General features: G+C 36.5%; 1 protein-coding gene across 1 annotated transcript in view; it reads right to left on the bottom strand.

The window, feature by feature from the left end:
* LOC130682320 (transcription initiation factor TFIID subunit 1-like) overlaps positions 1–15,115 on the bottom strand; it is a 154,065-nt gene that overhangs the window by 79,751 nt on the left and 59,199 nt on the right. Inside the window, 6 exon segments of the mRNA XM_057496703.1 lie at positions 4,819–4,903; positions 5,038–5,130; positions 5,785–5,907; positions 7,018–7,085; positions 10,657–10,834; positions 11,129–11,227. Coding sequence (XP_057352686.1) covers positions 4,819–4,903; positions 5,038–5,130; positions 5,785–5,907; positions 7,018–7,085; positions 10,657–10,834; positions 11,129–11,227 — 646 coding nt within the window.

Consider the following 15,115-nt stretch of genomic DNA (forward strand, 5'->3'; position numbering starts at 1 on the left):
CAACTCTACTCCCAAAAGCAGCAGGATACACATTCTTCTCAAGTGCACACAGAACATTCTCCAGAATAGACTACATACTAGGCCACAAAAAGAGCCTCAGTAAATTCAAAAAGATTTGAAATACTACCAACCAACTTCTCAGACCACAAAGGTATAAAATTAGAAATAAATTGTACAAAGAAAACAAAAAGGCTCACAAACAAATGGATCCTTAACACTATGCTCCATAATAATCAATGGATCAATGACCAAATTAAAATAAAGATCAAGCAATATACGGATATAAATGAAAACAACAGAACAAAGCCCCAACTTCTGTGAGACGCAGCAAAAGCAGTCTTAAGAGGAAAGTGTATAGCAATCCAAGCATATTTAAAGAAGGAAGAACAATCCCAAATGAATAGTCTAAAGTCACAATTATCTAAACTGGACAAAGAAGAATAAAACAACAAATGAGTCCCACAATCAGCAGGAGGGACATAATATGATCAGAGAAGAAATAAATAAAATTGAGGATAATAAAACAACAGAAAAAAATTTATGAAACCAAGAGCTTGTTCTCTGATAAAATAAACAAATCAGATAAGCCCCTAGCCAGACTTATTAAGAGAAAAAGAGAATCTACACAGAACAGAAATAGAAATGAGAAAGGAAAAGTCACGATGTACCCCACAGAAATACAAAGAATCACTACAGAATACTATGAAAATCTATATGCTAATAAGCTGGAAAACCTTGAAGAAATGAACAACTTCCTAGAAAAATACAACCTTCCAAGAGTGATCTAGGAAGAAACAGAAAACCTAAACAGACCACTTGCCAGCAATGAAAATTGAATCGGCAATGAAAAAACTACCCAAGAACAAAACCACTGGGCCAGATGAATACACCACTGAATTTTATCAAACATAAAGAGAAGACATAATACCATTCCCCTTAAAGTTTTCCAAAAAGTAGAAGAGGAGGGAATACTCCCAAAGTCATTCTATGAAGCCAGCATCACTCTAATACCAAAACCAGGCCAACACCCCACAAAAAAAAGAAACTTACAGACCAATATCCCTGATGAATACAGATGCAAAAATACTCAATAAAGTATTAGCAAACCGAATTCAAAAATAAATCAAGAGGATCATACACCATGATCAAGTGGGATACATCTCAGAGATGCAAGGATGGTAAAACATTTGAAAATCCATCAACATCATCAACCACATCAACAAAAAGAAGGACAAAAACCACATGGTATCTCCACAGATGCTGAAAAAGCATCTGACAAAATTCAACATCCATTCATGGTAAAAACTCTCAACAAAATGGGTATAGAGGGCAAGTACCTTAACATAATAAAGGCCATATATAACAAACCCATAGTGAACGTCATACATAACAGTGAGAAGCTGAAAGCTTTTCCTCTACGATCAGGAACAAGACAGAGATTTCCACTCTTCCCACTGTTATTCAAAACAGTACTGGAGATCCTAGCCAAGGCAATCAGACAAAACAAAGTAATACAAGGCAACCAGGCTGGTAAAGAAGAAGTCAAACTGTCACTATTTGCATATGACATAATATTGTACAAAAAACACCCTAAAGAATCCACTCCAAAATACTAGACAAATACCTAAATTCAGCAAAGTTGCAGGATACAAAATTAATACACAGAAATCCATGGCTTTCCTATACACTAGCCGAAAGAGAAATCAGGAAAACAATTCCATTCACAATTGCATCAAAAAGAATAAAATACCTAGGAATAAACCTAACCGAGGAAGTGAAAGACCTATGCCATGAAAACTACAAGACAGTCTTAAGACAAATTAAAAAGGACACTAACAAATGGAAACACATCCCATGCTCTTGGCTACGAAGAATTAATATTGTCAAAATGGCCATCCTGCATAAAGCAATATAGAATTTCAATGCAATGCCTATCAAAATACCAACAGCGTTCTTCGAAGAACTGAACAAATAGTTTTAAATTCATATGGAACCATAAAAGACCCAAAATAGCGAAAGTAATCCTGAGAAGAAAGAATAAAGCAGGGGGGAGTCTTGCTTCTCATCTTCAAACTCTACTACAGAGCCACAGTAATTAAGACAATTTGGTATTGGCACAAGAACAGACCCAAAGACCAATGGAACAGAATAGAGAGTCCAGACATTAACCCAAAAATATAGTCAATTAATATACAATAAAGGAGCCATGGACATACAATGGGGAAATGACAGCCTCATCAACAGCTGGTGTTGGAAAAATAGACAGCTAGAGAATGAAACTGGATCATTGTCAACCAGATACACAAAAGTAAATTCAAAATGGATCAAAGACCTGAATGTAAGTCATGAGACCATAAAACTCTTAGAAAAACACATAGGCAAAAATCTCTTGGACATAAACATGAACAACTTCTTCATGAACATCTTACCCTGAGCAAGGGAAACAAAAGCAAAAATGAACAAGTGGGACTACATCAGGCTGAAAAGCTTCTGTACATTAAAGGACACCATCAATAGAATAAAAAGGTATCCTACAGTATGGGAGAATATTCATAAATGACAGATCCGATAAAGGATTGACATCCAAAGTATATAAAGAGCACAACCACCTTAACAAACAAAAGCAAATAATCCAATTAAAAAATGGTCAGAGGAGCCGAACAGTCAGTTCTCCAAAAAAGAAATTCAGATGGCCAACAGACACATTTGAAAAGATGCTCTGCATCACTAGACATCAGAGAAATGAAAATTAAAACCAAAATGACATATCTCCTCACACCAGTAAGGATTGCTGCTATCCAAAAGATAAACAAATGTTGGTGAGATTGTGGACAAAGGGGAACCCTCCTACACTGCTGGTGGGAATGTAAATTAGTTCAACCATTGTGGAAAGCAGTATGGAGGTTACTCAAAAACCCAAAATAGAAATACCATTTGACCCAGAAATCCCACTCCTAGGAATTTACTGTAAGAATGCAGGAGTTCAGTTTCAAAAAGACAGATGCACCCCTATGTTTATCGAAGCACTATTTACAATAGCCAAGAAATGGAAACAACCTAAGTGTCCATCATCAGATGAATGGATAAAGAAGATGTGGTACATATACAGAGAGGGATATTATTCAGCCATAAGAAGAAAACAAATCCTACCATTTGAAACAACATGGATGGAGCTAGAGGGTATTATGCTCAGTGAACTAAGTCAGGCAGGGAAAGAGAAGTACCAAATGATTTCAATAATCTGTGGAGTATTAAAACAAAGAAAAAAACTGAAGGAGCAAAACAGCAGCAGACTCACAGAACCCAAGAATGGACTAACAGCTACCAAAGGGAAAGGGACTGGGGAGAATGGGTGGGAAGGGAGGAATAAGGTACTGGAAAAAAGAAAGGGGGCATTATAATTAGCATGTATATTTTGGTGGGTGGCATGGGTAGGGCTGTACAACACAGAGAAGACAAGTAGCGATTCTACAGCATCTTACCACTACTGGCTGATGGACAGTGTCTGTAATGGGGCATGAGGGGGGAGCTTGGTGAATGGGGGAGTCTAGTAAACATAAAGTTCCTCATGTAATTGTAGAGTACTGATACAAAAAAAAAGTCTTCACTTGGATGCTCTACCTCAGTATAGCACATCCCAGATTGCATCTACCACTTCTCCAAAACCACTCTTCCTATATTAATCAGTGGCACCAGTTCTCCAAGTCGAAATTCTGGATGTCATCTGGTTTATTCATCCTTCCAAAAATGTAAGTTAACTTTTTTTAAATTATGAGCATGATCAATTTTAAAAATCCAAACACTAAGTACACACAATGAAAAAGTGAAAATTATCCTCCAACTATTCCTTTTATAGCTCTCACCTGTGGCAACAACTGAGAAAAAAATAGTGATTGATCTCTTTACATGGGGTATGTGCTCTCCAGTTCATCCGTCCCTATTGAGCCCAATGTCATTCAATGATGTCCTCCTCGATAGGATCTGAGTCTGCAACCCCCTCTATACATACAGTTGAGTAATCAATCGTATGATTGAGTAATCAATCAATCATGTTTTCAACAATACATGTCGGATATATTTTGATATATGCCTTATTTGTTAGCTCATCTACATTTTGATCACTAAACAGTATGTAGTAGGTGCTCAATCAGTGTTTAGTTATCGACAAGCACGTCATTCAAAACTGAACTTCTGTCGGATTGTTTTATCACCTAACCCTTAAGGTGAAAGTGATAGTCTGTGTCTGAAGTGTACTTTGTCCTAATATAGCCCTTGTCAAGCTGCATTTTAACTTTGTCTACCAATTAGAGTTTGAATCACATAAAGAGAGTGACTCTGTCTTTCCTATAGGTAGATTAAGTTGTGAGCACATAAGTAAGTAGCTGGCTGGCATATATTATTCAATCAGTTCATGTACTGAGCAAAAACTCCATGGTTTGAAGAAGCTCACCATCATCTACAGTCACATATTTTCATTAAGTTTCATCTAAGTGCCAGGGGCATTGGTGAGTTTTATATCTCATGGAAAACACTGATGGCTCAAACCTCAAAAAGATATCCATTTGATTTTCATTTTCATCTCATTTTTTGTGCTTTCCAAAGTTAAAAAGGAAGTGTGAATTTCCTTTTCATCATTAAAATTAGCAAACTTTACAGAGTATGTACACTAAAGTATGTTTTTTTAAAAAAGGCAAAGTCACCTGACTGATTCTGCTATCAATGCTCAAAGCTATTTCATGCACTTAAATTTGAATAATGCTAACTAATATTGGAGGGTTAGACTGATGGAAAGAGGGAGGGAAAAGGAGAAATACCCACCATTGTACTTAACACTGTGGGCCAGAATGAGGTTGACATCATCCAGAAAGCTGTCCCGACCCTGATTCTTGTGCTTGGAGATATTCTGTGATTAAAAGAATCAGGGACTCAGATATGCATACAAAGTTACTTGATTCCTGTGATTAAAAGAATCAGGGACTCAGATATGCATACAAAGTTACTTGATTCCAAAAAGACATTTTAGAACAAACCACTCACCTTACGTATAGTCTCTAAATCCATTGGACTCACAATCACTTTGTAATAATCTGGAACGAACTTCTTATTAACTGGGTGATGAAATGGCCAAGACTAGTTAAAAGAAAGCATGAGAAATAATTAAATGAAAAATCATTCTTTGTACCAGAAATTCTCAACCTAATCAGTAATATTCCTAAGAGTCTGACAAAAGCTATGAACTCTCTCCCCAGAAAGACATAATCACCCAACTCTCTCCTCAGAAAGACATAATCACATAAAACTTTGCATATAACTTAAGGGGTTCATGGAGTCCTTTAAAGGTTCCTATGCTCTGATAGGGTAAGATCTCCTGCTCTATACTTATAATTAAAATTTCTTATCCCCAGCTCCATCCAGACGTTTTATAGCATTGCACATATGTAACATATGCCTACAACTGTCATTTGTCGTGAAGCACCTTTAAATTCAAAGCCTCCCACTAGCTGGCATCCTAATCTCTCTACAGAGCTACTCAGGAACATTGAAATACTGAATGACAACAACAGGCAGAATAAGCCTCTATATCTATAGGGTTCTCGGCCTCTTTGATTTCAATCTTTCAATGATAATGCCTCACACAGCAAAAAGGTTCGTTTTTAAAATTATATCACTTTGAATCGATAAATACCACCCTCCAGACTCCCCAACATACATAATATATGCAAATCCTATTGTTTTCCTTCCCCCTTTACTATATTCACAATATTTAGCATGAAGACAACTTACATCTGCAACTGCCATCATTTTCTGGGTGACAATGTTGTCTAGAATGAAAGAAAAAGCCACTTGGTCATCATCATCCAGCAAGGGGTTGATAGCTTTCTCTAAACGAGCCAATTTGTCTTCTTTCTGACAGAAAACAAAGCAAAAGGAAAGACAGCAGCTTTCCTGAGGTGTGATCACCACAAAAAATTGAGGAGAATTTACAGTTCAGTTGTCCATTTCCCTTGAGCAAGAAATTCTAACTGAATTGTCAGCTACTCAGTTCCAGGCAAAAAGTCCAGATAAATGATACTCCAGTAAAAGATCAAAGAGAGGTATCAACCAATACATCCAAAAGCATCAAAGGGATATACCAACCACTCTCTTAGGTATTCTATCTTCTATTCCTATAGATCATCAAAAATATACATTCTTGGGTCTCAACAGCTTAGTTCCAACAACAAAAACACTTGAACAACTTAGATTTTAATATCATGTTCTTTCTGCTACAACACTATTGCTGAAAGCACTGAACGCGTTATTGGTGATTACTGACTTCTCTATAAGGGAATCTAGCATAATGCACTGATTTAAGACTATACTAGGAAAAACTTGTTCTAATTATTCCTCATCCTCACAAACACAGTATTTTCAGGGTTTTGTTTTTTGTTGTTTTTTTTTTTAATTTTAGCTTCAGGTACGTATGTTGGTTTAAATTTGCATTTTCCCAGTGATCAAGTTGAGAATTTTCTCATGTTTATCGATCATTTGGTAATCCTCTTTTATGAGATGTCTACTTCATAGTAACATCATTATCAATTGTATATTTTTATAAGTTTGTAAGTTGCCTTTTCCTATTTTTTTTTTGGTAAGAAGATGGAATATAGACACATTATCTTTTAAAAATTAAAATTCCTCCCTACCAGAACTGTCTCTTAGCTCCAGCTGACTTCCTGGCAAGTCATTTTCCTTGGCCCTTTTTGAAGAGTTATGTGGGTTCTAGATTTTAATCCTATCTCTACTATTTAGTAGTCATGGTGCCCAGGACAAGTCATTTTCTTCTATGAACTTCAGTTTTTCCATCTAAAAAAAAGGATTGGACTATTTGATTTCTAAGGTCCCTTCCAGACTCTAACATACTGAAGATATGCTACTCACACACTCCTCTATTCCTCTTTCTGTTAGTGTCCTATTTCCTCAACCCTCCTCCGACCACCTTCAAATTATACTGCCTTTCTCTCATTTTAAATGTTTTACCTCTTTGAATTTTTCATCACAGAGATCCAGCATGGATTGAGAGATCTGGGTCAGTGAGTGCTTCGGACCTAAATTACAGCAGAACATTATGAGAGGGCACCATTAAGATTAGGAGACAAGAGCTGCTAATACCTCTTCAGACTTAAAACACATTTCCTCAAGCACCTAATACAACTATGTGCCAGGCACCAGCCTTGCTGCTGAGTTAGACAGGTATACTAGTCTTATCTCCATTTTTCAGGGCTTAACACTGCAGGTCCACACTATGTATGAATAAACTAATTTTAACTCTTCCTTATTTGTGTATCTCCACACACAGTACTACTACTATTAATACTGCTTCCTTTAATACCTTGTAAATGATACTATAGTCAGGGAATGACAATCTGCTGAAAGATGGCTGTGAAGATCAATGCATGATTTATATCTTTCCATACTTAGCATATAAAATTTGTGATTGCAATTTTCATTTACAGAACTTCTGTTTTATGATGTCCTCCCAAAATATGGCTACTCCAAAGCCTTTGCCACACAACAATCCCTGTCCCATCTCAGACTGTTATTTTAATTTCCCTGAACTCCTTTAGGAAAATCCTTGAATGATCTTCTACACTCCTCCTACTTACAGTTGCCCTAATTTAAGCAAATTTAGTGTAAGATGGTGATATCAGTGGATACTTGGCAGCTTAAGTCATGAGAAATAAAGAGATAGGAAATGATTAGATAAAGTCCCCCCAGAAGAGGGAGATGATTGAGGAGGAACAAGTGGTCACCAGTGCAAAATGAACTTTAAAAGTTCAAGAAAGTTATTCTTAGCACATGATAAAATGGTCGACAACAAAGACAAATACTGTATGATCTCACTTCTATGTGGGATCCAAAAAAATCAACACCACCACTACCATAAATCCAAACTCACAGAAAAAGAGATCAGACTTATCAGAGGTGGGGTTGGGCAACAGAGTTATAGGAAGGTGGTCAAAAGGCACAAACTTCCAGTTATAAGATAAATTAAGGACAAGGGACATAATGTACAACATGATGACTATAATTAACACTGCTGTATGGATATATAGGAAAGTTGTTAAGTATATTTTAAGAGTTCTCATCCAAATGAAGCAAAATTTTTCTCCTTTTATTGCACATGCGTAAGATCGTGGATGCTAACTAAACTTATTGCGGTAATCATTTGACAACACATGTTAAGTCAAATTACTATGCTACACACTGAAACTTACACAGTGCTGTATGTCAATTCTATTTCAAAGACAGAGGGAAAAAAGGATGCTCAACATCATTAGTCACTAAGGAAATGCAAATGAACACAACAGTAAGATACCACTTCATATCCACAAGGTGGTTAAAATAAAAAAATGGACAATAAATAACAAGTACTGACAAAAAATGTGGAGAAATTGGAACTCTTACTACACACTGGGATTGTAAAACAGTGCAGTTGCTGTGGAGAAACAGTCTGGCAGTTCAGAAGCTAAACATAGAGTTACCATCTGTTACAAGCAATTCCACTCCTAGATATTTATCCAAGAGAAATTAAAACAAATATCCACATAATAGTTTGTATATAAATGTTCACAGCAGCATATCTGTATTAGCCAAAAAGCACAAACAACCTGGTGTCCATAAACTGATGAACAGATTTTTTAAAAACAGGGTCTCTGCACAAAGGAATATCATGTGGTAATAAAAAGAGGTAATAAATACTGATACATGCTACAACATGTACAACACACATTAAAACTGACCAGTTTAAGTGGGTGATTTATATAGCGTACAAATTATATCTCAATAAAGCTGTTAAAATAAAAGGTATTTCTGAAATAGGCCATCTGATCCACCCACAGTTAGGAGGCTGCTAGTACTTCTGCAGAAGGCCACTGCAGAGTTGTGAGGTACACATGGGAAATGAGTAAGTGGAGGAGTATATGGAGCATGGTGGTCAAGAGCATAGGCTTTACATAAGATATACTTGTACTCACATCTCTGCTACTTTTTAACAGTATGACCACCACCTTGGTCTTAGGAACAAAGAAGATTGAGCGAGAGAGGGATGTAAGGCTGTAAGACAGTCCTAACTTTAAAATTTTCTTATATATTTTTTACTAACATCTCCACCTAAATGACCCACAGATACCTCAAACTCCATATTTTCAAAGTCAATAAATAGCTTTCCGTTCCCCTTCCAATCTGATTTTTGTTTTAAGTATTTATCCTTGCAACTTGAATGACAGTTGGACCTAACAAAGTTATTCTTCCCTTGTCTATGTTTCTGGCACTCTGCTAGGTCCTGGGGATACAAAGATGAGTAAGACATGGTCTCTCTAGGAGGACACAAAGTGGTGGGAGAATCAGACATATAAGTAATTATATATAACATAACAATACCTAAAAACATAGATTTAATTGTGCTGGAGAGCAAAAGGACAGAAAAATGGATACATTAGGCAATTTGAGTAACTCTTTTTGAAGAGATGATATGAACTGGTCTGGAAATATGAATGAAAATTTACCACTGAAAAGGAAGAAAGGACACTCCAAGAGCAAAGACTGTACAAAGACGTGAAGAAATAGCATAGGATATTTAGTGAAATATATGTTGAGTGTGGCAGGAGTCTACAGTAGTTGTGTGATCCAGTCACAGGTGATGAGACTAGATAAATGGGTTAGGCCTGCTTGTGAAAGGTCTTCAAATCTAGGTACTACTACTGTCCCAGCTGTACAGATGAGAAAACTGAGGAGATTAAAGAACTTGTCTGAGGTAACTCAGTTAATAAGCGGCAGAGCCATTACTCATACTCTGGCTGTACTCTTAATCCCTACGTTTATACATGAACCTATGGTCAAGGACACAACTAGAAACTAGAAAATTTTATCCTTTACATGCAGAAGCTATATTTTTACACTCTTTTAAGACTCAGAAAACAGATTTCCTCCTCCTTGCCTCGCCAGCTTTTGAGCAAAATGGACATATAACTGCCCCTACGTTAAAAGATCTGTAGATCAAATCAAAGATTCACATACAGAAAATATGGTCACAAGCGCAGTTTCTGAACAGGTTCCATCCACACAGAGTCTCTCTCCCTTCTGCTTACTTAGGCCCACTTCTTCCACCACTACTCACCATGAAATTCTTTCATTTTAACAGACACACTCCAAATTATACAGAGGGTGCATTAGAAAGTGGGAATAAGCAGCAACACTATTTGTGACTTCAATGGGGTGTGAGGGAGGTCTTGATGATACAGGTAAATGTAGTGATAACCACATTGTTTTTCATGTGAAACCTTCATAAGAGAGTTTATCAATGACCCCTTAATAAAACAAAAAGCTCAGGCTTGTCCTGAGAATTACAGTATGTAAGTAAATAGATATAAAGTGCTTAACACAGTGCATGGCACTTAGAAAATGTTAAATAAATGTTAGCTATTTATTAGTCTCTTCTAAAAAATAGTAGTATTTATTAAATGACTAAAACATGTATACATGATTTTCATAACCCCAAAAAGCCTCAATACATTGTGTGTCCTTTCAGTGTCCAAGCTAGTCTGAATTTAGGACTATTAAGGGATAAATAAGGATCTGAAAGGTGACCTTTGTAGTCAAGGATCAGGTGATTCTTACCACTGTAGGTTGCACTGTTTTTTACAATTAGTTCCAAATGGTCTCTGAACTCTTTCCGAGATGGGTAAAGGTGTTTACGCACATTTTCACGGAGTGTTTGTAAATCCATTGGTCGAGTGATAATTTTGTAGTAGTCCTTGACAACCTTTCCATTGACTGGAGTGTGGAAAGGGTATGTCTGTGCAAATAAAATCCAGCATTAATGAGCAAAGAACACTTGCCAGAGCCAATTCCTGAAAACTCACATTTTACCTGTCTAAGTGGCTACCAACTCTCAAAGGAATCTTTCTAAATGGAACAGGTCTGACTTCCTCTTTAACTAAACTGTTAAAAGAAAAAACGAAACAACTATATACAGAAAAATTAGGAGGTCCAGGCAGGTATGACTCTATCTACTGCCCTGTACCTGTAATCATACACACAAGAAAGGGCCTTGCAAAACCTACTGTACATATGTATGCAATGAACTCACATTTGGAAGCTCTCTCATGTCACTGATGATACACTCCAAGATGGAGGACAATGTCACCATGGGGTCTGTCTGGCGCCGGTAAATGGACTTAGGAGGTCTCTACAGAGAAACATGAAATACGAATGCTACTTTTTTAATGTTTAATTTTGGTCTCATTAATGTACAATTACATGAGCAATATTATGGTTACTACACTACCACCATCACCAAGTCCCCACCACATACCCCACTACAGTCACTGTCCATCAGAGTATCAAGATGCTATAGAATCACTACTTGTCATCTCTGTTTTGCCCTGCCTTCCTCATGATCCCTCCTACATTATGTGTGCCTATCATAATGCCCCTTTTTTGCTCATATCCCTCCTTTCCCAACCATCCTCCCCAATCTCTTTCTCTTTGGTAACTGTTACTCCATTCTTCGATTCTGTGACTCTGATGCTGTTTTGTTCCTTCAGTTTTTTCTTTGTTCTTGTACTACACAGATGAGGGAAGTCATTTGATATGTCTTTCTCTGCCTGGCTTATTTCACTGAGCATAATACCCTCTTGCCCCAATATCCTCTAGCTCCATCCATGTTATTGCAAATGGTAAGGATTTATTTTCCTCTTAAGGATTTATTCTAACACAATAATATTCCATTGTGTATATGTACCACATCTTCTTTATGCACTCATATACAGATGGATACTTCGGTTGCTTCCATTTCTTGGCTATTGTAAGTAGTGCTGTGATATAGGGGTGCATCTGTCTTTTTCAAACTGTGCTGATGCATTCTTAGGGTAAATTCCTAGAAGTGGAATTCCAGGGTCAAATGGTATTTCTATTTTGAGTTTTTTGAGGAATATCCATACTACTTTCCACAATGGAAACTAATTTATATCCCCACCAGCAGTGTTGGAGGGAGGGTTACCCTTTCTCCATATACTCGCCAACATTTGTTGTTGTTTACCTTTTGGATGGTGGCTAACCCAACTGGTGTGAGGAGAAATGTCATTGTGGTTTTAATTTTCATTTCTCTGATGATTAGCGATTTGGAGCATCTTTTCATGTGCCTGTTGGCCATCTCAATTTGTTTTCTGGAAAACTGATTGTTCGGCTCCACTGACCATTTTCTAATTAAATTATTTGCTTTTTGTTTGTTGAGGTATGTGAGCTCTTTATATATTTTTGATGTCAATCCTTTACCGGGTATGTCATTTATGAACATATTCTCCCATACTGCAGGGTACCTTTTTGTTCTATTGATGGTTTCCTTTACTGTACATAGTTTCTCAGCTTCATAAAGTCCCACTCATTCATTTTAGCTGTTGTTTCCCTTGCCCAGGAGACATGTTCATGAAGAAGTTGCTCATGTTTATGTCCAAGAGAGTTTTGCCTATGTTATTTTCTAAGAGTTTTATGATTTCATGACTTACATTCAGGTTTTTGATCCATTTCAAATTTACTTTTGTGTATGGGGTTAGACAATGATCCAGTTTCATTCTCTTACATGTAGCTGTCTGGTTTTGTCAACACCAGCTGTTGAAGAGGCTGTCATTTCCCCATTGTATGTCCGTGGCTCCTTTATCGTATATAAATTGACCATATATTTTTGGGTTAATATCTGGATTCTCTCTTCTGTTCCACTGGTCTATGAGTCTGCTCTTGGGCCAGTACCAAATTGTCTATATTATTGTGGTTTTGTAGAAGAGATTGAGGTTGGGAAGTGAAATCCCCTCTACTTTATTCTTCCTTCTCAGGACTGCTTTGGCATTCAGGGTCTTTTGTGGTTCCACTTGAATTTTAAAACTTTTTTCAAGTTCGTTGAAGAATGCTGTTGGTATTTTGATAGGGAATGCATTGAATCTGTAGATTGCTTTAGGCAGGATGGCCATTTTAACAATATTAATTCTTCCTAACCAAGAGCATAGGATGAATTTCCATTTGTTAGTGTCCTCTTTAATTTCTCTTAGGAGTATTTTGTAGTTTTCAGGGTATAGGGCATAGATCTTTCACTTGATTAGGTTTTTCTTAGCAATTTTACTCATTTTGATGCAGTTGTGATAGGAAATATTTTTCTGATTTCTCTTTTGGCTAGCTCATCATTAGTGTATAGGAAAGCAACAGATTGCTGTATATTAATTTTGCACTTCACAAATTTTCTGAATTCATATATTACATCTAGTAGTTTTGGAGTGGAGTCCTTAGGGTTTTTGATTTACTATAGCATGTCATCTGCAAATAGTGACAGTTTAACTTCTTCCTTAACAATCTGGATGTGATTTATTTGTTTTTTCTGATTGCTGTGACTAGGATATCTAGTACTATGTTGACTAACAGTGGGGAGAGTGGGCATCGCTGTCTTGTTGCCAATCTTACATGAAAAGCTTCCAGCTTCTCATTGTTAAGTACAATGTTGGCTGAGTTTTTGTCATATATGGCCTTTATTATGTTGAGGTATTTGCCCTCTATACACATTTTGTTGAGAGCTTTTATCATGAATGGATGTTGAAAATTTTTTAATGCTTTTTCAGCATCTATGCAGATGATCGTGTGGTTTTTGTCCTTCATTTTGTTGATGTGGTGTATGATGTTGATGGCTTTTCGAATGTTGTACCATCCTTGCATCCCTGAGATGAATCCCACTTGATCATGGTGTACGATCATCTTGATGAATTTTTTAATTTGGTTTGCTAATATTTTGTTGAGTATTTTTGCATCTATGTTCATCAGGGATATTGGTCTGAAATTTCCTTTTTTTTTTGAGGGGTGTTTGAATGGTTTTGGTATTAGACTGATGCCGGCTTCATAAGATGAGTTTTGCAGTATTACCTCCTTTTCTATTTTTTTGAAAACTTTAAGTAGAATTGGTATTATGTGTTCTCTAAAAGAATGATAAAATTCAGCAGTGAATCCATCTGGCCTGTGGCTTTTGTTCTTGTGTACTTTTTTTATTACCGATTCAATTTCATTGCTGGTAATTGGTCTGTTTAGATTTTCTGTTTCTTGCTGGGTCACTCTTGGAAGGTTGTATTTTTCTAGGAAGTTGTCAATTTCTTCTAGGTTTTCCAGCTTGTAGGCATATGGGTTTTCATACAATTCTTTAATAATTATTTGTATTTCTGTGGGGTACGTCATGATTTTTTCCTTTCTCATTTCTGATTCTGTTTATGTGTGTATATTCTCTTTTTCTTTTAATAAATTTCGCTAGGGTTTTATCTGTTTTGTTCATTTTCTCAAGAACCAGCTCTTTTTTCCACTGATTCTTTCCACTGTTTTATTTTTCTCAATTTTATTTATTTCTGCTTTACTCTTTATCATATCCCTCCTTCTGTTGACATTGGGCCTCATTTGTTCTTCTTTTTCCAATTTCAATAATTGTGACTTTAGACTATTCATTTGGGATTGTTCTTCCTTCTTTAAATAGGCCTGGATTGCTATATACTTTCCTCTTAGAACTGCCTTCACTGCATCTCACAGAATTCTGGGCATTGTGATGTTGTTTTCATTTGTCTCCATATATTGCTTGATCTCTGTTTTAATTTGGTCATTGATCCATCGATTATTAAGGAGCACATTTTTAAGTATCCATATGTTTGTGAGCATTTTTGTTTTCTTTGTACAATTTACTTCTGGTCTTATATCTTTGTGATCTGAGAAGTTGGTTGGTAGAATTTCAATCTTTCTGAATTTACTGAGACTCTTTTTATGGCCTTGTATGTAGTCTATTCTGGAAAATATTCCATGTGCACTTGAGAAGAACATGTATTCTCCTGTTGCTTTTGGGTGTAGAGTTCTGTAGTTGTCTGTTAGTTCCATCTGTTCTAGTGTGTTGTTCAGTGCCTCTGTGTCCTTACTTATTTTCTGTCTGGCTGATCTGTCCTTTGGAGCTAGTGGTTTGTTGAAGTCTCCTAAAATAGAATGCATTGCATTCTATTCCTTCCTTAATTCTGTTAGTATTTGTTTCACATATGTCAGTGCTCCTGTGTTGGGTGCATATATATTT

The sequence above is a fragment of the Manis pentadactyla genome (genome assembly GCF_030020395.1).
Source record: "Manis pentadactyla isolate mManPen7 chromosome Y unlocalized genomic scaffold, mManPen7.hap1 SUPER_Y_unloc_5, whole genome shotgun sequence".
NCBI classification, from domain to species: Eukaryota; Metazoa; Chordata; class Mammalia; order Pholidota; family Manidae; genus Manis; species Manis pentadactyla.